Raw genomic sequence first — 22,280 nt, 5'->3', positions numbered from 1 at the left:
CACTTTGAAGAGATTGTAGACTAACTTTTCATATTGTCAGTGCAATTCTGAGTGAGAGAGCGCACTTACAGTTCTGGCCAAGTTCCCAGTAAAATGTGCACAGTTGGCCAAAATATTGGCTTCAATCTGCACAAAACCTCACATCATTTTGTAATTGTATTTTACATTCTGAATTGGCAAGGGAATCGGAAACGTGGGAATGACCATGGCACCAGCTATTTGACACAGAATTGATTTAGGACACTAATATAGGGGACACTATCTGAGAGACTTGACTTGTCTTTTTTTTTTTAAGTGATGTTTTGTCTAAACCTGCTTCAAGCATATGGAATATGCATCATAGGAGAACTGCAGCTTTCCAAGGGGGAATCCATCTATAATACTGACTACATATTCTGTAGCATTTGAAGTTCTGATTATGCCTCTTGTGTTATTACCCTTTCCATCTCTAATTTGCCAGATAGTTTCTGTGTTTTGCATATAGGCTAGAAATACTTGTGCCAAAAGTTTGCTTAATTTTTTAACACAAGCCAGAAATGAATACACCTTTTTCTGGTCTTGCAACAGCTGCTGAATAAGTTTGTAACCTGCCTAAGCTCACCCAATACAGTGTAATGGTCTGGTTTACTGTTCCTTCATTACCGCCTTTCTGAGTTAGACCATTCCATAAAAGACTGGCTGTTTATAACTCTCTTACTTGTTTGCAATAATTTAAAATAGGATACCACTAGGATGCTTCCAGCATCTGCTATTAATCTGATTTTACTCATGATCTAAGCACAGGAGTTTAAAGGAAGAAGTCTTGAGCTCAAGGATCAGTTCTGACATAGGCTACAATCACTTCAAACTTTCTACATCAGGTTTTCATATTCTAAACAGCATTAACAATTGCTAGGTGCAAACCTAGCTCCAGTGTGAGGGTTCACTGACTGGTATTTATTCCATGGTTTGATAAGAATTATTGTTCTGTTAGAATTAAGTATTATGCAGAACCACAAAGCATAAATCATCTCTTGAGGTATCCTTGAAAGCTATGTGAGAATGAACTACATAATGGCATAATCACTGTGATTTTTATACGCTTTCTTTCAGGTATCTTCTTGGAGTATGGAATTTGTATGGAAAAGAAGGTGGTATCTACAGCTGGGCTGTATATTGATACTGAATTTGGTTTATGCCAATCTAGACTATCAAAAAGAAACTCCTCCAAGCCTGGGTCAGATTGACCATCAGTGCTGGGAGGTGTCATCTCATGGGCTGGTGGAAATGAAGAAACTCAAGGTAGCAGATACGGTCATTGCTCTCTGGGACTTCATGATGTTCCTAAAGGAATCCCCTAAGCCCAAGCACAACGAACTCTTCAATGATTTAGCCCAGAACTTCTGGGATATGTATGTGGACTGTGTGCTCTCAAGATCCCATGGAATGGGCAGAAGAGAATTAATGTCTCCCAAATATTCTTCCACATACTCACACAGAACTTTAGAAGGTAACTACAGGATATGGTGTTAGTCCGTTATGTACCAACATTAAACTGTACCACTGTTGCATCCTTGTCCTTGATTGTTTAGACAACTCAATATAGTCATTTCCAGCTTTCTGTCTCTACTTGTCAAAAGTATTTACATCTTTCAATAGCACCTACTTTCACAATACATGAGTCAAAAGTAGCTAGGGTACTACACTTCTATATTTAACAAAGTGTAAAAAGTGTCGGGTATGCATGTGAGGGTGTGTGGAAATGGATGCTGCTTTCTCTGTTTATCACTGTGTGTATGTAAGTGATATTATAATACTAAAAGTTTTCTGGCATTTGGAATTCAGTCTCAACTTCGGGGAATCAACCCTCTGTGAGAAGGGAAGGTCAAATCCCTGACTGCTTGAACCCTATTCTTCCCATTAAAACCACTGACACATAATGAGATCTTATGGTCAATATGAATCACAAAACGGTGACAAATTCTGGTCATCGTGGTCTGGGATGGGTCTGAACTGAAATCATATAGGTGATTTGCTTTACATTTTATTAACCTGTCCTAGATCCATGGGCTTCCTTCCTCCTCAGCAATAGGCCTTTTTCTGATGTACCCAGTCAGATGTGTTAAATTTGCAGACTGAACAGGGAGATAATTTAATCCTAGCATTCCTGACCACATTGCTTGAAAAATAACTACGTTTCTTTCATAATCTTGCAGGGTCTGCTTTCACCAACCCATTTTAGGCCAAAAGGGGAGAAAATGAAGATACCTCAGCAAGGCAACATCAAAATGAAGTGGCACAAAAGCACAGCATGTATTGTAGATGCTTCGACAAATCCATTGGCATGGTTCAACCTTTTTTTTTCTCTGTATGAAGTACTTAATCACTGCTAAACTGAGAAGTACGTGAGCTCCCACATTGTCACTTTTGCTCTCCTGCCTTGCAATCTACCAAGGTTGCCTTTTTCCCACTGCATGTGTGAATGCTTTTATGTTTTGAGTCAACACCTTTGTTCTCTCAGGTAAGCTTGTAAGTCTGAACCAGTGTCATATTTTTGTAGAGGCTCATCTTTTCCTATAATTGTCTTTTTTAAAAGTTAATTTTGATGGAAACCCAATATATTTTTATACATTAAGCAATGGAGAAAATGTCAACAAACATATTTTATACACTGTCTTGCACATACAATCAACTTTACTTTTAAGAATTGCAAAAAAGTGTGACATCAAGCTAAAGGAAAGGATTATGCTCATTGTAATGTCCTGTGCAGTCTAAACTTTGTATTTTATCACTGTGTAGTCTAGGCTATGGATTAATTACAGTATTTTTCTATGCAGCAAAGTCTGAATAGTAGTAATTTTCTTTTCTATTAGCATGTTATTTGCAAAACCATCACTACATTGCATTAAGAACAGTACTTTACACAAGACTGCTCTTTATTTACACATTCATACAGGTAAATAAGATGATACAATCCATCCCTGTCCTAGCAGGCAACTTCACAGTTGAGAAGAGACCCGTGCATTGAGTGGTTTAAAAGAGTGAGAGACTGGCTTGACTAGTGCTCCCACATAAGAAACCATCGAGCATGGGTGAGCTGATTCAGGGAGATTAACCATCCAGTTAACCCATTTCTCCTGAGCACAGAAAGCCTGAGAACAAATGGGAACACTCAGGAATGCTGACTGTTCTCTGCTTTACTCCTTGGGCAAGGCTGCTTGTTCAGTCCCTGTTGTGTTCCAGCCTTTGATGAGATCCCAACTGTGTTTAATTATTGTAGGAAACAGTATTCCACAGTAACAGCATATAAACCTTCATAAGTAACAAGAAATCCATCCCACATAATGCCTAGCTCATACATAGTTCATAAAATATCCAACAATTCTCATAGATGTGTAAATGTTCATTTAGGTAAACACACTATTGAACTGCATCTTGTAAAATATGTCTCCTACAGTATTCTGGAGCGGGTACAAAAGTAGTGAGAAATTTCTCTTAGCCATGAATATCCCTGTAAGTTCCTGATACAATAAATATTTTAAATACACCTTTTCTTTTGAGCAAATAGAGGGAGTCATGACTGACCCAAACCCAGCAGTTTCAGGAATTGATACATCATGATGAGCAGCTGTTTGAGAGTTATTGTCTAATCTGTTCCAGCAATATTCAGTTTATATAGCTGTGTACTGTATTGCATTTGCAACACATAAAGTGCTTCAACTGTTATAAACCAGATAAATAAATTCTGATAAATAAAATCCTGTAAATAAATTCACACCTACAAATCATTTTATTCATCACCTACGGAAATATAAAACTATAATAAGATTTTAAAGGTAATGTTTCTATATAAGTGGTCTTTTCATTGAATGTCAGAGCAAGGTATCCTATGCGGTTTTAAAAGCTCCATCCTTCCTCAGACTGTACGTCTTTGTTTTAATTAGTTTTCTATAGGAGACAAAGGTGCTTAGCATCTCCCGTAACTGGCTCTGGAATGCTTGAACAATCTATTTGTATGGTCATCCTGCAGGATCTGTCAAAGTGTGGGGTGATTGTGAACAAGAGGAACACAGCACCATAAGCAGCAGCAACAAAACAAATTCCAGGTGGATGTACCTGTTTTGTCTATGACAGAGCCATGGAAGGGCAGCTGGCTACTCCTGGGGTCTCTGCTAGAGGGATTAACAGTGAAATGGGATGATCTTCTCCCCCATCAGTTCTCAGCACTCTCTTTCCATCCCTGGGTTACAGCACAAACAGCAAGCCTGGTTTTCTTGTGTTCCCCCCACCCTCGACAGCCAGACCATCGTCCTGGCTGGCTGGCAAAATCAAATGCTGTCTATGCTGCTGTGAAGCCTTGTGTTAGTATTCACTCATGAAGTGTAAATGTAAGCATTTCAGGAAATTCTATCCCCTTCTTACTCCAGTCTTTATTACCATTAACAAGAGTATTTGCAGCTACTTGTCTGCAACGTCTGGGTGTCTGCAGCAGAAGCACAATGCAGTGGTGCTCACTTTGTGCCTGATTTCAAGTTTTTACATAAGCATAAATATAAACGGATTGTCAGTGAAGAGATCTTTCATATCCTTACCTTGGCTACACTGTACTGCTATAGCTTTTGTTCAGAAATTCGAAGGATTCATACATGAGTCCCATATGTTTTTTTTTAAAAAAAATGAACCTTTGCCTTGCTGCCAGTAGTAATGAGTCACCCACACATTCACATATGTAAAAAACCTCTAAATGTCATAGTCTTTGTTCTCCTAGTCAAATATTTATTGTTTGGTTTTAACTGTGAAAAGACAATGGAGCATACTTCTTGTGGCCCCAGTGTGTGGATATATTTTGACATTATCTAAAACAGTAATAAAGCAGCATGGCTGCTGAAGAGTTGTCAGAGGAATATAAGCAACTAAGCAAGACTTTACTTGACATAGAGGACTTTAGTTAGATCATCTCTCTATACCTTAGCTTACCTTGCTTGCTGGCAGGCAAGAAATATGCATACAGGCTTGCTTAAGAAAACATACTTCAACTTTATGCAGGTAATTTTGGGAAAAAAATGTCATAATTAAATGAGATTATACCTAAAAATTATCAGTGAACAAGAGCCCAGCATAAAAATTAAATTAAATTAGCGTAGCTCAATTTAATTTCTCTAGCTTTCAGCACTAGATGACTATCTTACTCTACAATGTAATGCTTAATAGACTTGCCCATAGGAAAATGCTTCTGATCTTTGGAAACTAAACGTGGAGATTTCTCTAAAATTTAAATACCATTTCATATGGTTGTTTTATTTTATTTTGTTTTCTTCAGATTCTCCTTTTTATAGAATTTAAGTAGACAATTTTTAAACAAAAATCTCTGCTTTAATTTTTAATGCCAGCACTGCGATGTCTTGTTACAGGGATAAACAGATTTTTAAGAAACGCTTACACACGCCCTCCGCCTCACCACGTCCCTCTTTCAGAAAGTAAAAAAGGGTGCTGGAAACTAAAGTCTGTTTAGTTCAAATTTATTTCTGTTTTTCAAGTTGGAGTTTAACGAAGTGAAAGCTCATGCTTTTCTCGAAACATTGCTTACAGGCAAAAATGACAGACAACGTGCTTGTATGTCACAGAACCCCTTGCAATGTCACAGCAATTTATGGTACAGCACTGGACTGCAACTAGTTTTAAATTGAAGAAACAGCCTCAGGGAGAATCGTGCTCTATTGTAATATAGCAAACTCTGGCTTTGCCCAACTTCGGAAAGGAGACAACAGCTTAGAAACTGAGTAATCTACAAAGAGATCCGCTGCTCACAAGTTTGTGTTGGTATTCTAGAGGTGCTAGGGTTAATGAGGATGAATTCTTGTTGGAGACAATATGGGCAATAACCCAAGAAATAATTAGAATAGTAAGATCAGTTAAGAGCTGTGAGAAACCCACAAGGAGCCAGACATTTCAGCATGTCTCTCCAAGAGGCTCGAAGAAACTGTTGGCACAGAGAAGCTTCTTAGTGAGTCTTTAGATGAAAAGTGAGAGAACAGAAGTCAGAAGTCCTGATGCTAAAGGCAGCAATTCAAGGAAAAAAAAAATAACGTGGACAAAGCACATGGGTATGATATCCAGGAAAATGAAGAACTGGATGTGTTTATGTGAAGGTTCATCATGCTGCTCAAAGATACTTAAACTGCAAAGTGTGGAATGTGTCAACAAGAGATGGAAATCTAAATAGTGGACTTAGTGATAGTGAACCAGGGTAGCCTGACACTAGCACACAAAATTATTAGACTCAACATACCTTTGTACCATACTGTACAGGGTACTTCATTAATAAATCATTCCCATGTTTATATTAGTTAAGACAAAATATAATTGTATTCTCCAGATGTTCTATGCAATTCATCAAAGCAGATTTTATCTTTTATCTAAAGTACATATACAGTTAACTAAAATATTAAAAGCACTGCTCAGAACACTATTCTACATGTACCGAATCTTTCTTGACTGAGTCCAACATTTTAAGGCTTTTGATGTTTCTTGATGTTTTTTAAGGCTCTTTCACAAACAGCGGGCTTTTTAAGGGAAAGGTCTGTAACAGCCAGTGGCCCTCCAATTAATTGAGGAGGTGTACTTTCAACAGTTACTAAGCGACCAGATCCAATCTGAAAAACAAAATAAATGCATTGCTTGGGATTCATGTTAGCATTTAAAATAAGATGAGAGTTAAATCATGAACTGTCTTTCAAAAATATTATTCAGCTGGTGGAGGTGCACGCTGAGGTTTCCAAGATCCGCTCAAACTATCCTTTATACTAAATTCACAAATTGTTCCCATCGATACAAAGGAAAAAACAGAGTGTTTTTTCAGCAGGTACCTTTATGTATTCTGCTTTTCTGTCTGCATGTCTGATCTCATGAATAGAGGAAAAGAAAATAAAACCTTTATTACAACAGAAGTTTGTTGTGCAATGTTATTTGGATCTGTATATAACATCAGCCACAGTTTTTGTCCTTAGCATTTCACTATACGTTAATACTTCAAAGAAAAAAAAGATAACAGACCCCATTTCTCTCAGAATGCAATTGTCTATAACTACTGCTTTAAGAAAACTCCAGGACTGAGAGACCTACACTTCCCAGTTTCATTAATACTCTTTATACTGAATAGATTCAGGTCTTTGAATAAAAGTCCTCGAGTGATACCTCTGTCTTCTAACCATGACCTACTAAAGCAAACAATGCAACTATTTGGGTGCATGTGGCTCACATGCTTGTTTACTTGACCTTAACTGGTTTGCAACAACCATTTTAGCTTAATTTTCATCTATCCCTACCAAGGGTGTTTGGCAGAGAGGAGGAAAGGAGATAGTTCCGTGAAAAAACTGCCAGCCATATTTATCATCTGAAATTCTTCTAAGCGATGTACCCAAGGAATTTTATCTGATGTTGCTGTTGTGTTCGTTTTCTTAATACACTTATTCTGCAAAATGGAATAACCTTTTCCTCATTTTTGTCTACAGTTGTTTCAATATGGATTACAGAACCATGAAGATATTTTCTTGTTAAATCCTCCCCTTCCAAAGAACTGAATAATCTTGGCTTGAGGTCCAAGTCTTTAAAATAAAATCTAATAAAGCATCTCTCTATTAACAATTTCCAGAATACTCATGTTTATATCTAACTTTTTCAGATACTTTCTGCAAAATATTGCTGATTAACAGTCTCACTGATTTATGTACGCATGTAACTGAATAATTTTTTCAGCCCACTTCATCTTGCATTCACAGATGCGTCCCTCCATATATTTCAGAAGTTTAGGGCAAAGATGATTTGATAAAAAACCTAGTCCAGCACCCTGAGACCACCCCCTTGCTCTCTGTTAAGCTCCTCCTTTCTTCATCGCACCAAACATGAACTGCCTCTTTTTCAGAATGCAGCTACCTTAGTCGTCATTACTCATTCATGCCAGAGAGTCCATGATAATAGAATCTCTCATCTTTGTACAAGTTTGAAAATAGCACCTCAAGTTTTTTCTTCCTTGTTTCTCCTTGCACATAAGTACCCAACGTAAACGAAGGAGCTTTTGACTTCAGCAAGGTTTTCGTGAAAGACTGTCCCACAAGAGGTACATGTCAAATAGCACAGGGACCATCTTGCTCACAATTCTTATGAGTAATTTGCAGACCTGAATCTCATTCTGACCAACTACCTGTTGTCCAAGGATATGTCAGAAGGGGAAGTGGTGCTTTGCAGGAGATACAGATTCTTTCTTATATACTTGGAGCTTGTCAACATAATTAAAGGAAGAGTAAGCAGCAGCACACGTACAGCCAGAATAAACTCCAAACCACTTACACATTAACGAAAATAAAACAGTGTCATTTGGGATTACTTACTGTTGTACCAAGGCCTTTAATATCAGTAGAATGGACTGTTCCATTTTCAATCTTCAATTTAGATCTGGAAGTCTCTATTGATTTTTCCTGAAGCTTTTTTGCTTTCTAAAGATAGTTAGAAAAAATGCAAGATTGTTCTCATCAGAATGAATTGTATCATTTGCACTTGTTAGAAAATATACAAAAGAAATGGCACAATAAATGAGGTGATAATTCTATTGGCCTTTAATTGTAAGTACCCTTCCTCTGGTTGTGACTGTCTCTGGTACTGGGGACCTGAAAACAGAATAAATGGACATGGCTTCACAAGGGCAAGAAGGGAATGAGCATTTACTATGACCTGTGGGCTATGTGCTTTCTAATGTAGCTATATATGATGTTATCTTTCATCACCACAAGAGCACGGTGTTGCCTCATGTTCAGCTCGTCACCCCAGCCACAGCACACACCTACTTAGCCAGTCAGTCAGTCCCCAGGTATGACAACCTGATCCAGCCCTGATGAGTGACTTCGCATTTTCTTTTCCTAAACTGCACGAGGTTTTGGTCAGCCCATTGCTCCAGTTTGTCAAGGACCTTCTGAATAGTGACCGTACCTCCCAACATGTGGATTGCTTCCTCCAGCTCAGTGTCATGCATGAATGTGATGAGGTTGCATACTGATCCAATATCCAAATCATTAATGAAAATGTTAAACAGTATCAATGCTAAAATTAACTCAGAAATATAATTCAAAACTGACTGCTAGTTAAACTTTAATCACTGACCGCTGTCCTTTGAGCCTGTCAGTTCAGCCAGTTTTTCATCCAACTTGTAGTCCAGCTGTAGTGAACAACACCTCCATGAAGTCCAGACCATGTCTCTCCAATTTTGCTACAAGGATGCTACACAAGACTATGCTGAAAACCTTGCTAAAGCCAAGGAAATAACATCCATCTTCCTCCTCCTCCAGAGCTAATAATTTTATCACAAAAGGCAGCCATGTTGGCAAGGCATGATCTGTCCATGGTAAATCCATGGCAGCTATTTCCAATCACCTTCTTGTCCCTCATGTGCCTAAAAAAGCTTTCCAGGGACTCAGTTAAAACTAACCAGCCTGTAGTTCTCCAAATATTTTTTCTGTCCCTTTTAAATTTCTAATTCTAGCATAGATCTTTACAACAGGCCAGTGAGGTGCTTGCACATGAAGAAAATGGTTCTCTTTTGAATCTCCTTTGAGAAATGAAGAAAAATTAAATTCAGCTGCCAAAGCATTTCTTTTCATTCATTCTCCAACTTAATCTGGTCATTTAACTAGGACTCTAGTATGTCTTATGGTATTTTGGGAAAGCACAAATATTGCTAAAAGAAATTCCTTTCATCATAAAATATGTCCCATCTTGAAAGGTGTTTGCTGTATTAAAAATAGGGAATGAAGTATTACAAGTAATAAAGAATGATCAGACTTTTAGTTTCAGCAATTTCAGGACAAATATACATATATATATATATATATATATACATACACCCCCCCCCCCCCCCCAATCGCAAGTTGATAAACAATGTTAATCCCCAATTTGTGACTGTAATCAGAAAAGCAAATCATAGAATCACAGAAGAATCAAAAACTGTGTAGCTTTGCCAATACGTCTTATGGTTCATTCTTCTATGTCTGTGTGAATATAAGATTTACTATAAATTCTATTTGAATATTCTCATAATTCATTATGAAATCTGTTTGGAACTTCCAAATTATTATAACTACACCATGAACGTACATTTTGCTCCATCACTCAGATTTCTTACCTTCAATGCCTCATAGTCTGATGTCCGAGTCAAGAAATTTTCCCAAGATTTAGTTACCATTTCTCTCTGCTTATGGATAGCTTGGATCTGTAATATAAATGACATTTACGTGATGCAACACAATCCTGTTCTCATGAGCTTCCCTGAACTTTTGGCTTGTGCTGTTTGGATAGTAGGTTCACCTATGCCCCTTTGGCTACCCTAGCTCGTCCCTCTCACTTGAGATTGGATGATAATGTTGTAGTAATGTCCTTGTCCTTTAAAGACTTCACTTATACACTGCCTTAAAAAAAATGCTTACCTTCTCTGTTACAAACAAATTTTCCCCTCTTCCAACACAGATGTTGGAACAGACCCAACTCTTTCAGGAATACTTTCTGTATATTCTTACTCTCAAATGCTGAATAACAGAGATGGAATCGGTTCTGGTGGCAAAAGTGCAGGCATCATAATGCATGACAATCCCTCAGAAACACTAGTGTGAGATTTTATACAACTGGACCAACTGATCTTACTTCTCAGAAAGGAGGAGAGGATGAGACAGTAGAGGAGCAAAAATGCCAGATGCTTGTCTTGTAACCAAAGCTGGAAAATGTTTACACCTGCTCACTCTCAGCATGCTGAGAAGCACAAAGCACTACTCTTTGAAGTACTGAAGCTTTGTGAATGATCAGTGAAGGCAGCTTATAACAGAGGCTTATGTTTCATTTTAAGAAGCAGATTCAGTTGTAGTAAGAACTTTAAATTGTTATCTGCTACAGATGAACACAGGTGCAACTTTTATAGTATCATAATGATCATTTCTCGTTACACCATTGCTGATGCACCACTGATGATATTACTTCATTTTTTCATGTTGCTCTCTAAATATTGGCACAATTATATAAGTTGGGAGAAGTGAGGTTAACAAAATTTAAAGTTAAAATTTTACTGCTGAGACAGATTAAAATATCTCCAAGCACTGTATGCATACAGAATTCTCAACATTATAGAGTAAGAAAATCTTCATGGGAGTTGGCAAAAAAAGAATCTTTACACAGGCTTTATAATACTTGTTTAAATACTCCTTGTCTTACCTTTTTATATGTTTTTTCCTCCTCTTGGATTTCTTGGTGATGTTGACTTTCAAGCACTTCAGTCTGCAAAGCAGCAACTATTCTTCCAGTATCTTCTGGTACCTCTGAAATAACTTTCAAGGCTTCCTCATCCGATGAAACAGGCTTGAATTCTTCTTTTAGTTCGGCACACAGTTCGCTCCAAACTTCTCCAACCTGTGTGTGAAACACAAAACACACTATTTGATATTTATCTCTTTTTCAGTTCCAGTTATTCAAAATATAATAGAGCAACTAACTCCCTCCTTATTGTTGTTTCATTTCCCAGAATTGTTATGCAAGGTTAGACTTCAGTAATGCTATTCGAAGTTCACTCATGATAATCCTCCTTAAGCCTTCTCAAGCCCAAGCTTGACTCCACAGAGCAGTAACAGGAACACTGATAACTACAGAAACTCAGAAGAAATACAAATCGCTACAAGATGCCCAATTCCAAGAGTAAAGTGTTGCATCCTACTGTCGTCTTCTGTAAAATCTCAAATTGTGCACATTATCAGGGCAAACTGCAACATGAGACATAAATGGAAGCTGCAATTATCAACTAAAGATCCAGTCTTGCTAGTTCCTGAACACTTCAAGCTCTCACAGAATTTGTTCCTAAGCAGAAAATTGGCAGAAACTGAAGCATCTTTTGAGCAGGATGGCTCCCACCAAGCTCATTATCCTGTTCTTGTTTCCTGTGGGTGCATTACTTTTGACAGTATGGATAGATACTGCATGTGGGGACAAAGATGGGAAAGCACAGAAAAACTTTTATCAGAATATGTGTTTAATGTCATTTTTAATAGCAAACTGCCCCCCCTGCCCCCTTCACCCCAAACTTGACTTGACTGCACAAAGAGGCAGTCCTACCCTCCAGCCCTTCCCCAGTTTCTTACTCCTATCCTGGCACACCTCTGTTTCTTGAGCTGACAAACAGTTAAAACTGTTTAGGTTTTTTTTTCCGAGTTACTTTTAACTAGTATTGCTTTCTAGTCTTTATTTTCTATGCAGTCACAAACATTTGTAGCAGTACAAAGGAAGAGTCTGGGGAGTGCTGGAATCATGGAAGTGGGACTGTTTACTTGGATGGAAAATACCAACTTGTACTCCATGAAATGACAGGTGACTTGTGACATAGGTGGCAGCTTTTCTATTTGTTTGCTCTATCCTGAGATACAGCTGTGCAAATACAGTAGTAATATTTTCTTCCACAATACTCACTTTAAAGTCAATATAACGCTGTATGATGGCAAGTGTGACAAAATCCTTAGCAGATAAGCCAGGTAAATTTTCAAAACCTAAAGGAATATTAATCATGTCAGCATTAGCAGCATGATGAATTTATCTCAAAATACAACGATCTAAAAAAGACAACATCTTATTTATCATATAATGACATGCAAAATCTTCATCACACACACACCAGTCAGTCACTGTTTTAATGCTCAGCAGGCTTTTGGTGATGAAGAACCTATTTTATGAGTAATAAATTCACTCTGTACTATTTACTTATGTCTCCAGCGGATTCCCAATCACTTGGAAAGCCAGGATAGTACTGTATTTGCTATGCTTTTGTGCTAAGAGCTTGATCTTCCCTTAAAGCAGGCAAACAGTTGAGTCCACAGCTTACAGTTTCTAAAGAAGCAATTCAGCACAAATAGAGTTTGCTTTAGCTGTGAAGTAGCCAACAGGAGAATCCTTTACAAGGTCTCCAGTATTTTGTGTCAAAGACATGTAATAAGGGTCTTCTCCATCTTAGAGATTTGAGCCTCGAGCATAATGACTCCATCTTTTAAAAAATATTTTACAATATGTGTAAAACAATAAGGTAGAGAAGTATGGTTGCTGATTCTATGCCTTTTTTTTCCCCCTACACTAAATGTTATTTATACTTGATTTAAAAATAAACGAAAAAAACAACACAAAAACTATACAGTCTTTCAAATCTCATTCTAGACTTCATCATGCCATCTGTGTGGTAACTGGGAATGTAGCATCTATCTATTAGAGTATAATCACATCATGTTTTGAAGTTTTGAAGTTAAGACATACTATAAATAAAGACCAATTAACACCAGTTTTCTAGGTCACTGTGATACAGGCTGTCATGGAGCATGGCTACAGTAAGAGGAAGATCCTGAGAAAAGACTATAAAAATATTTCCATTTTTTTGCTCTTCACTTTCATGTAATTTCAGTACCTAACAGGAGATGCTACAATGTATATAACTAACATGAGGTATGTGAATACAAGAGAAAGCTGTAACAAAATCCCATGCCTTTTTGCTTTAATAAATTAACACTAACAAAAATTAGTAAGAACCTTGGTTACAATAGAGGAGGAACTGGCTATAGTTTATTAGAGAAACTAAGGATGTTTTCAAACCAGTTGGTTCTCTAGGTTACCCAGGGAACTGGTTGAAGCGGTTTCAGAACAATTACTGACCATCTCTGAACCTGTGGAGGATGGACTTGGAAAAACAAACATAATGCCTATTTTTAAAAGGGGAAAAGGACAAGCCAGAGAATATTGGTTCAGTCCAGTTCGTGAAAAAAAGACTGAAACAAATAATTAAACAAATAATGTTTATGCAGTTAAACGGTAACTGTGAAAACATTAATATCCAACACGAATTAGTAAAAACAAACCATGTCATTTGACCTAGATTTTGCTTACAGCCAGGTAAGAAATCTTACAGATGTGGAAGAGTTTATCATATATCTTGACTTCAGTTTAGGTTTTTAGACAAGGGTGTAATGAGTATTCACTTCAGTGTGCAAACAACATAGAATTAGGAGGGACTGTAGCATTTTGAAGGAAAATATTAGAATGCAAATTAATCTTGCTGATCTGAAAAAAATACCTAAACCCACAGAAATTAATTCAGTAAGGACAAATAAAAAATTCTAAATGTAGGAGTAGTCATCTCTACAAATCCAGGATGGTAGACAACTGTACAAGATCCTAAGTCAAAAGAGTAAACAATATCATGCCACTGTTAACATAACAATTGTCATATTAATGTCAGAATGGTTATTTACAAGATGAGTAGAGGAATGTCTATTTGGCTGTGGGGCTTCTGCTAGAGTACTGTGTTCTGTTTTGGGACACTACAGATCAAGAAGAATATGAACCCATTAGAAAGAATCAAGAAAAAAACCAATGAGAATAATTAGAAGTTATGCTACAAGAGATACTGTGTGTGGGAAATCTAATTACAGAAAATTTCAACCAAACTTTGCTTTAATTCTAGGGAAACTCTTCCTTGTGGCAGGGGAAGCAAAGTACTGCGGAAGTCTTGAATTCCTCACAAACAGGGACTTTAAAAACAGGATGAGCAGGCACCTATTAATCACAGAGTGTTGATGATGCACCTCACAGTTTCCTTTGACCTTTCTTTTTTATACTGACTTTATTGATTGCCAGTGAACAACTTCAGTTTAACAGCAACTATGACACTGACAAGGCAATTAACTTGTCTTACCTAGCTTGCACAATAATGAATAAAGTTTTGCCCGTATGTTTTCTGAAATTTCCACAATGGCAAAGCTGGGACAGCTGGCAGGCAAAGGGATGACCTCTTGCTGTTTCTGGAAGCTGCTAGCAATAGGTTGCTTCACGTCTAATAATTTTAAAATACAAAACAAGAGTGAAGAATGAAGAGGTAGTATGCTCGCAAAGCCATTAGAGGAAGTGCTATCTATATAACGAAGTATGAGGATCTTCGGCATGAAACAAAGCTACGGACATATTATTTTCTGCGACGACTCCTCCAAAAGGAGGCAATTCCATCTTTGTGGACACTATGTAAATAATTTTGATAGTTAGGCCAAAAATTTGAACATAATTTGGACCAGGAAATATTAATTAGCATGACTAAAGATTTGCAAGACCATAGCACTCTCCTTACTTCTTTTTACAATATATAAGAAAACACAGTACCGTTTGTGGAAGAAACTAAATAGTTTAACTGTCCAGCATTAGAAAAGCTGTTCAGGACACTTGTTATGGCTCTGTTCATTGCAGAACAGCTGGTTCACTCCCAGCTGATGTAGAAAATGACATCTAGTGGCCACACTGACGAAATAGATGTAAGGTATTTAGGGTTTGGTAAGAATTACAGCATAAAGCTATAAATATTGTAATTTACTTTCATCAAGATTCAGACTGCAAAAGCAAATACTATATTCATTTTACTTTATTCAGTGGAACCGTTCACAATTGCATATGCATCATAAAACTTACCAACAATCCTTCCAAATCGATCCCGTTTGACTCCTAGCTCCAACTCCTCCTGTCTCCATAACTCTATTAGAAGGTGAGCTGCAGTTTGATCTTTCTCCCCTCGCCAGGTACTGATGTGTGAAGTGGTTTTAGGGTTGTCACAAAATTCAACCAAGATTCCAAGAATTATATTGTGCAAGTTCTTTTGGTTTAACTTGGAGAAAGGAAAAAAAAAAATGTTTTAAACTGTTGAAAAGACAGTGATGTCTATCTTCAAAAAAAAAAAAAAAAACGAGGACAAATTATCTAATATGTAATCAAGTAAGTGCAAGATTTTCGTCATAACTATTTGCACAAAACTGGTGTATAAACTTGCAAATCTTTCAAGTTTCTGCAAATTTCTATAAATCAAGGAGTATGAATGGAATAGAGTGTAGGATCATGTAAGATGCGCATATCTGTGTGTAGAATTACATAACAGGTTTCGTATACATGCATCCAGGCACACATGCTGGAGAATGTACTACTACCAAGATTTATTTTCGTAAAAAACAGACTCCGAAGGCAGTGGCTGAGCAGTACCACACAGCACTTGTTCTATTTTGCGGCCAGATGTTTTAGCAGCAGCTGAGGGTAGGGAAAGGTCTGCAGCCTTGCACTGCAAGGGCATCAGAGGCTGGTGGTACGACTGACAAGAATGAGGAGGGAATGAAACAAGGGAGGTGCGTGCTTATGTTGTGAGTGGTGAAATTCCCATGCCAGCTCTATGTCCAAGACCCACAGAAGTAGCTATACATGCAAAATATGTGTACAAAGTAGCATTAAACATCAAAACTTTTAAAGCCTTGAAGTATCTACTAACTCTGCTCTCTCAATATGAAGAACTGAGGTGCTTCTCTAAACAGAGATGTCATCCAAAATAAGAGCATAGTTTGAGTTTTCTTTTTTAAAAAGTGTTTATTTTCGGTAAATTTAAAACCCTCTGTAAAATACTAAGTTTTTTTAAAAAAAGATACGTGGAAGATCTGTCCAACCATTTCTCAGCAGGTATCCTGGTATCTGATTACCTTCCTCTCTCAGGGAGTTCCACATACTGATCTTTTTGTAAGTATTATTATAGTCTTAGGAGATACTATTAAGAAAATATGCACTTTTCCATGTTGTTTTACTACTCTTTCATTCTATAACAACAATAATAAAAATACCTACTGCCAACAAATCCAGAAGGAGGAAAATGCCCTGTTTTTCAAGAAAATAATCCTCTGCAATGTAACATCCAATGACACAGGACCTTAAACAAAAATAATTTCACTGTGTAGAAACATTTTTATGCTTTAGAACATTGTACAAAGATCTCATTTATTTTATGGAATTGCATAAATATATTTGGTATGCAATATGCTTCATACCTTCAGGGATTAGAGGAATCATGTTTCACATCCCTTTTCATTTACACTAAATATACCCTACTTGACTGCTCTTTCTTCTCTTGCAGGTGGCACATCTTCTTTGTAGCAGCTCAAGAAATTTGTCAGGTTCACAGTGAATTGGATTAGAACTGAAACTAACTCAGTAAAAAAGGCTAAAATTTAGAAAGACTGTGTTCCTGATCTAGCTTGTTGCAAGGCTGCATGAATATTTCTGCTAGCAGAATCAAGGGGGTGAGACATGCAAGACTGTTTCTTCTGGCAAAGTGTTTGCTGCTCCCAACTTAAAATGATCAAACCCAGCATTCATAGTGCTATTGCTTCCTTCTCCTATTTCCTCACTTACGGCCTTTAGCACAGAAACTGAAGGGATCTCCTGCATCACAGAGTCTTTTCTCCCAGACAAACATATCATTTGGCTTTCAATGCATTTATCAACCTCTGCCTTAAAACAAATTAACTTCCGGTTATCCTCCTACGCATTGGCGTTCTCTGATAGCAATATTTTAAAAATTTCTAGCCCAATATAGCCAGTTTACAAATGCTCCTTCTTATGTTTACAGGGTGTTTAGCTAATACTGGTCTATCCTTGCCTTCTGTTTACTTCTCTGAAGTTATTTACAGACTCTAACCATACACTTCTCTTAGAAAGTCTTAGGTAACTCTGCATGTCAGGAGATCACTCTGTATGGGGAGTTAGACTGTTGTGTAGGGAGTTAGGTTGTCTTACTGAACCCCTATTTAGAAGAGAATACATGCAGAATATTGTTTATTTTGTATCTTTCTTAATCAGTCAAATTGTATGAAGGATGTTTACACATTTTAAATAGAAGAAAGGCCTATATGTGCAGAGAAAGGCCATGGTATTGTAGACCTAAAATACAAGACCTGCCATTTTTAAAGAGTCACTGCCACTAAAATATTTCTTTACTAACCACAAGCAGTCAAGTGCACTGAAGAGGAGACGTTTATGGCCTAATCCACTATATAACTTCTTTGGATCCATCTGAAGGAATGGGATAAGTGTATCAACTCCTTCATAGCTGAACAGTTCCTGTGGAAACATTAATTAAAGCAATATGTTTCTTAAATAATGTTTACTGAATAGCTACACACAAGAAAATTTAAAAAAAAATGGAAAAACCATAAATATTTATATTGTAATAAATTGGACCCACTTGTTAGAGCAGGATATATTCCTTACAATATACATACAAAAGTAGATATTTTGGGTTTTCCAGTCTGATAATCCCATTCATTAACACATTTTCATATATATTAATTTTAAAATTATGTAAATTTGCATGCAAATAGCTAAGACACTTGCTAGTGGATTTCTGAGTGATTTTGCATTTTAACTGTCACAGAAACCAGCTATCAGCCCTGACTTGTTAGTGATGAACTACAATTGACATCTGCTTTTGAATTAAAACAAATCTGTGGTATCATTAAAATGAAAATATACCATGTTTTGACATGTTCTGCAAAGTACGAGCTAGAAAGATACACACCTTTCTGTGGAGATCATTTTCACAGAGGCCAGACAAAAGAAATAATATATCAGCTTGGATTTCGAGTAGAATGGCATCTTCTTTCTCTTTGGATTTGTTTGCTGCATACTTTAGGATGTCTATAAAGAAATATATTTTACACATGTGAATGTTCCATATACAATTCAGATTTTTATTACGGCTGCTGATTTTTTTAAAAATCAAATTTACACCAATGGATTTTTTAAAGGAATCTACTTATGCTATTCAGTTTTATCTCCTGTGTTTCATAATAGCTTGCAGAAGTACAGCACTCTGATGCTGTAGTTTCATGGACTTTGCTCTTGGTGACAGAGTTAATGACAGCAGCTGGCACTGACTTCTTCCTTCCTCAGTCTCTGTACTGTGCCAGTGCAATGAATTCAGGGAACTGATCTGAATTAAGGAACTCTTAGAAAAAGGCAAAGCACTTACTGATTTGCTCTACTGTATGTCCTCACAAACATTTGTACTGACAGTGGAAATGTGGCAGAGACATAAAATTCCAACACTGCTGAGAAAATCAGCCTTGAAACCACTATGTGAAACAACTGAGGATATAATTTTTTTTATTTTTACGCTTTATATTAGAACATACTTTTGGAATTCCAAAGGATCCTTTTTTTTTTTTTTCTTTTTTTTTCTTTTTTTTTTTTTGTGCCTCTTTCAGGGTACTGGAATCTTTTTATAATTGTAAGAAAAGAACTTAGAACAGTGTGTATTGAAACTTAAAACCAAATGTAAGGGTATGTATGTGTTACTGAACAAGAAAATGGTATGAAGTGCAGGAACAGTGGTTAAACAGTTTTACTCTGCTTTTATTCTTCATAATGTTATTCATATAAAAGTACAGTGTTATTTTCTCCTACTCTAAAGAGGAGTTGTGGAAAGCAACACTATAATAGACTTCGGTAGAACATCACTCATGGCTGAAGCTCCTAGGTGCTACCACAATGAAAATAAGATGTAACAAATGCAGTATAATAAAGGGAGAAGAGGCAGCTTTCACTCTGAAATTTAACACCTAAGCTTTTACATCTGTGTGTTTTGCATAGTTCCTTCAATTCTGTCGAAGTGTAACAGAATTCAAAATCAAATCAATTACATCTTGGATTAATTTTTTTAGTTTTTCAGTAGTCAAAGGAGTAACACACAACAACCACAGCACACGAAAAAGTATGAATGTTCTTAGTGTCAACGAAAATGCACCAATTTCAGTACAGCAATATAGATTGTGCTTTACCCAATAGCTGGCTAATTGCTCCCTGGTCACACAAATTAAGGTTCACAGCATCATCATAAAGAGACACAACAGATCTCAGCACTCTCAGGCTGTAGCGCATTTGTGCAAGTTTGTTGCCACGACCACCTGTTCCATGGAAACTGTTACCTTGACCAAAGAAAGGATCTGTGGAGCAATCACAAAGAATATTTTTATTGGCAGACTGCATGTTCAGAAAAATAGTGTGTTCAGGAAAAAAAAAAGGCGTAGCAGTGTAAGTAAGCTGAAAACAAACAAATCCTTTAAGGTTAGAAAGGCTCCTTGTTTAAAACCAGCTAGTAATAAGCCTTTCTGTGTAGGGCTATACTTTTTGCATTCATAAGAAAGGTATGATTTTTGATGAACATTTAGAATTACTACAACTATTTTTTTAACCTTACTACATTAATAAGCAGTCTCCAAAACACAAAATGTCAACCTTTTGATCTCCATTAGACCCAAACGAAAAATTCTTCCTAGGAAATCTTATCAATTTTATGATAAAAACTATCCATCCCCAGAAAACTAGACCATGAATCTGGGTGCAGCTAGATAACTTTTTGCTTACCCCATATTCTTAGCTGAGGGCCACAAGCCAGCTGTAGTCTGGAAGCTGTCTTACTGTGTACCACTTTAAATTTGCATGTACCCGTTCTGCCTCCTGGCAGGAATAACTGGTCAGACCTGTTGCCACAGTCCATATATCTGAGTGGCTTCAAACATGGGCAGCACAGACGTGTGGCTGCCACGCAACTGAAGAAGCGTCAGTGTAGTGGGAGAGAGGGAATGGGGCATCAGCTTATCCTTCAGTAGAAAAAAATAATTATGGTTGTTTTTTTAGGAAAACTGCTTGAGAGAGTCCAGCGCAGAGCCACAGAGATGATTAAGGGAGTGGAGCACCTCCCTTACGAGGAAAGGCTGAGGGAGCTGGGTCTCTTTAGCTTGGAGGAGAGGAGACTGAGGGGTGACCTCATTAATGTTTATAAATATGTAAAGGGTGAGTGTCACGAGGATGGAGCCAGGCTCTTCTCGCTGACAACCAATGATAGGGCAAGGGGTACAAACTGGAACACAGGAGGTTCCACTTAAATATGAGGAGAAACTTCTTCTCAGTGAGGGTGACAAAACACTGGAACAGGCTGCCCAGGGAGGTTGTGGAGTCTCCTTCTCTGGAGACATTCAAAACCCGCCTGGACACATTCCTGTGTAGCCTCATCTAGGTGTTCCTGCTCTGGTGGAGGGATTGAACTAGATGATCTTTTGAGGTCCCTTCCAATCCCTAACATTCTGTGATTCTGTGAAAATTAGCTTCCTGAGTGACCTATTGAAAAATAATAATTCTGACTTCATGGGTTTTACATATGTCCTTTCTGTCAAAGAAAGAAAGTCCAGCTGAGTTGCGTTTTGAGATTACTATGTATGAATACCATGAGCATCTACTGACCTTGGCCTATGCACCATTCCAGAAATACAAGGAGAAGAGTATTCGCTTGACAGGACAAATATTTATCTATTAACACAGGAGCCACTGAAGCTAAAACAGCAATTGCATGAAGCTGCAATTCTTCATATTGGGCAGCAGACCAGTCATGAAATCCAGGCTTTTGATTTGGTTTTACATAACAAAGTAAAGCTGGCATCACATCACTTTCACTGAGAAGCTGCAGAGTCAAAGCAAAGAGAGAGACAGCTTACAGGTTTCATACGGAAATAAGAAAAATCTAAAGCAATGACTCAACTTTATCTGTCCTACACTAAGAAAATATTTTTTTTATTGAGACAGTATGTCATGAATGCTACAAGTAAAGGCAAACTGTTTATATTCTGTAGCATTCCCACAGACTGTGGTTTGTTAAACTTTATTATGTTCTTCATATGAATTTCAATAATGCTTTACAGTCACTTGTGAGCTAATTTTCCTAGCATGGTGTAGGTTAGTAAATTTTCTAAAATAGAAACTGTATGCTGCTTTCAAACAGTAGGACTTGGCCTGAAGCTGTGTATGAATTTTTGATCTGGAGAACTGCTGATTTCAGTCTACTGGTCTATGCCACATGGACAGCTAAATAATATTCCCGTGACTCTTTTAACCTTTTTTCCTTTTTTTTTTTCTTACTGTATCTTCTGTTCTGTCACAACTTACCTGTACAGCACATGGGTCTTTAGATAAGACTCCTATTACATTAAATAGTAACTTCTTCAGCTCGAAGTCCTCATAACCATAGGTAAGTTTAAGACCTTTTACCAAGGGGTTGGGAATTTTAACTATGAAGGAAATTGTAGATAAGTTACCAAAAAATCACCATTAAAAGTAAAAATAGTGTAATTATGCAGTATGAAATCTCTTACCTTCAGTAAATGTTGCAAGTACTATTAACAGCTTTGTAAATCCACTTTCCTAATAGGCATTCAAAAAACATACATTAATTAAAATAAATTGCAGTGAAATTAATACTTATGGTTTAATTTTAGCTTTGCTTTTTTCTTCAGAACACAGATCCTATAGCACAATAAACAGAATTTTATCAAAGAAGAGATCAACCACTTGGACACTGTACAATACTAGCTAACTACAGTCCTAAGGGAGCAAAT

General features: G+C 37.1%; 2 protein-coding genes across 2 annotated transcripts in view; one reads left to right on the top strand and one right to left on the bottom strand.

Annotated features, from left to right (window-relative positions):
- Positions 1–1,107: 1,107 nt before the first annotated feature.
- Positions 1,108–2,221, top strand: FAM237B (family with sequence similarity 237 member B). The gene is made up of 2 exons (XM_065630149.1): positions 1,108–1,489; positions 2,196–2,221. The coding sequence occupies exons 1-2, from the start codon at positions 1,108–1,110 to the stop codon at positions 2,219–2,221; spliced, it is 408 nt and encodes a 135-aa protein (XP_065486221.1).
- A 4,192-nt stretch (positions 2,222–6,413) lies between these two features.
- The window catches only part of CFAP69 (cilia and flagella associated protein 69), a 28,531-nt gene continuing 12,664 nt past the window's right edge, over positions 6,414–22,280 (bottom strand). The window contains exons 10-23 of the mRNA XM_065629334.1: positions 22,038–22,086; positions 21,832–21,953; positions 21,133–21,349; positions 19,671–19,835; positions 18,410–18,528; positions 17,834–17,952; positions 16,681–16,762; positions 15,493–15,685; positions 14,732–14,869; positions 12,469–12,545; positions 11,227–11,421; positions 10,151–10,237; positions 8,367–8,471; positions 6,414–6,632 (exon numbers count right to left, since the gene is read on the bottom strand). Of these exons, the coding sequence (XP_065485406.1) occupies positions 6,489–6,632; positions 8,367–8,471; positions 10,151–10,237; positions 11,227–11,421; positions 12,469–12,545; positions 14,732–14,869; positions 15,493–15,685; positions 16,681–16,762; positions 17,834–17,952; positions 18,410–18,528; positions 19,671–19,835; positions 21,133–21,349; positions 21,832–21,953; positions 22,038–22,086 (1,812 nt within the window). The 3' untranslated portion in view covers positions 6,414–6,488. The remainder of the gene's footprint in view (positions 6,633–8,366; positions 8,472–10,150; positions 10,238–11,226; positions 11,422–12,468; positions 12,546–14,731; positions 14,870–15,492; positions 15,686–16,680; positions 16,763–17,833; positions 17,953–18,409; positions 18,529–19,670; positions 19,836–21,132; positions 21,350–21,831; positions 21,954–22,037; positions 22,087–22,280) is intronic.

The sequence above is a fragment of the Caloenas nicobarica genome, chromosome 2 (genome assembly GCF_036013445.1).
Source record: "Caloenas nicobarica isolate bCalNic1 chromosome 2, bCalNic1.hap1, whole genome shotgun sequence".
In the NCBI taxonomy this organism is placed as follows: Eukaryota; Metazoa; Chordata; class Aves; order Columbiformes; family Columbidae; genus Caloenas; species Caloenas nicobarica.
This window is presented reverse-complemented; position numbering and strand designations above follow the sequence as displayed.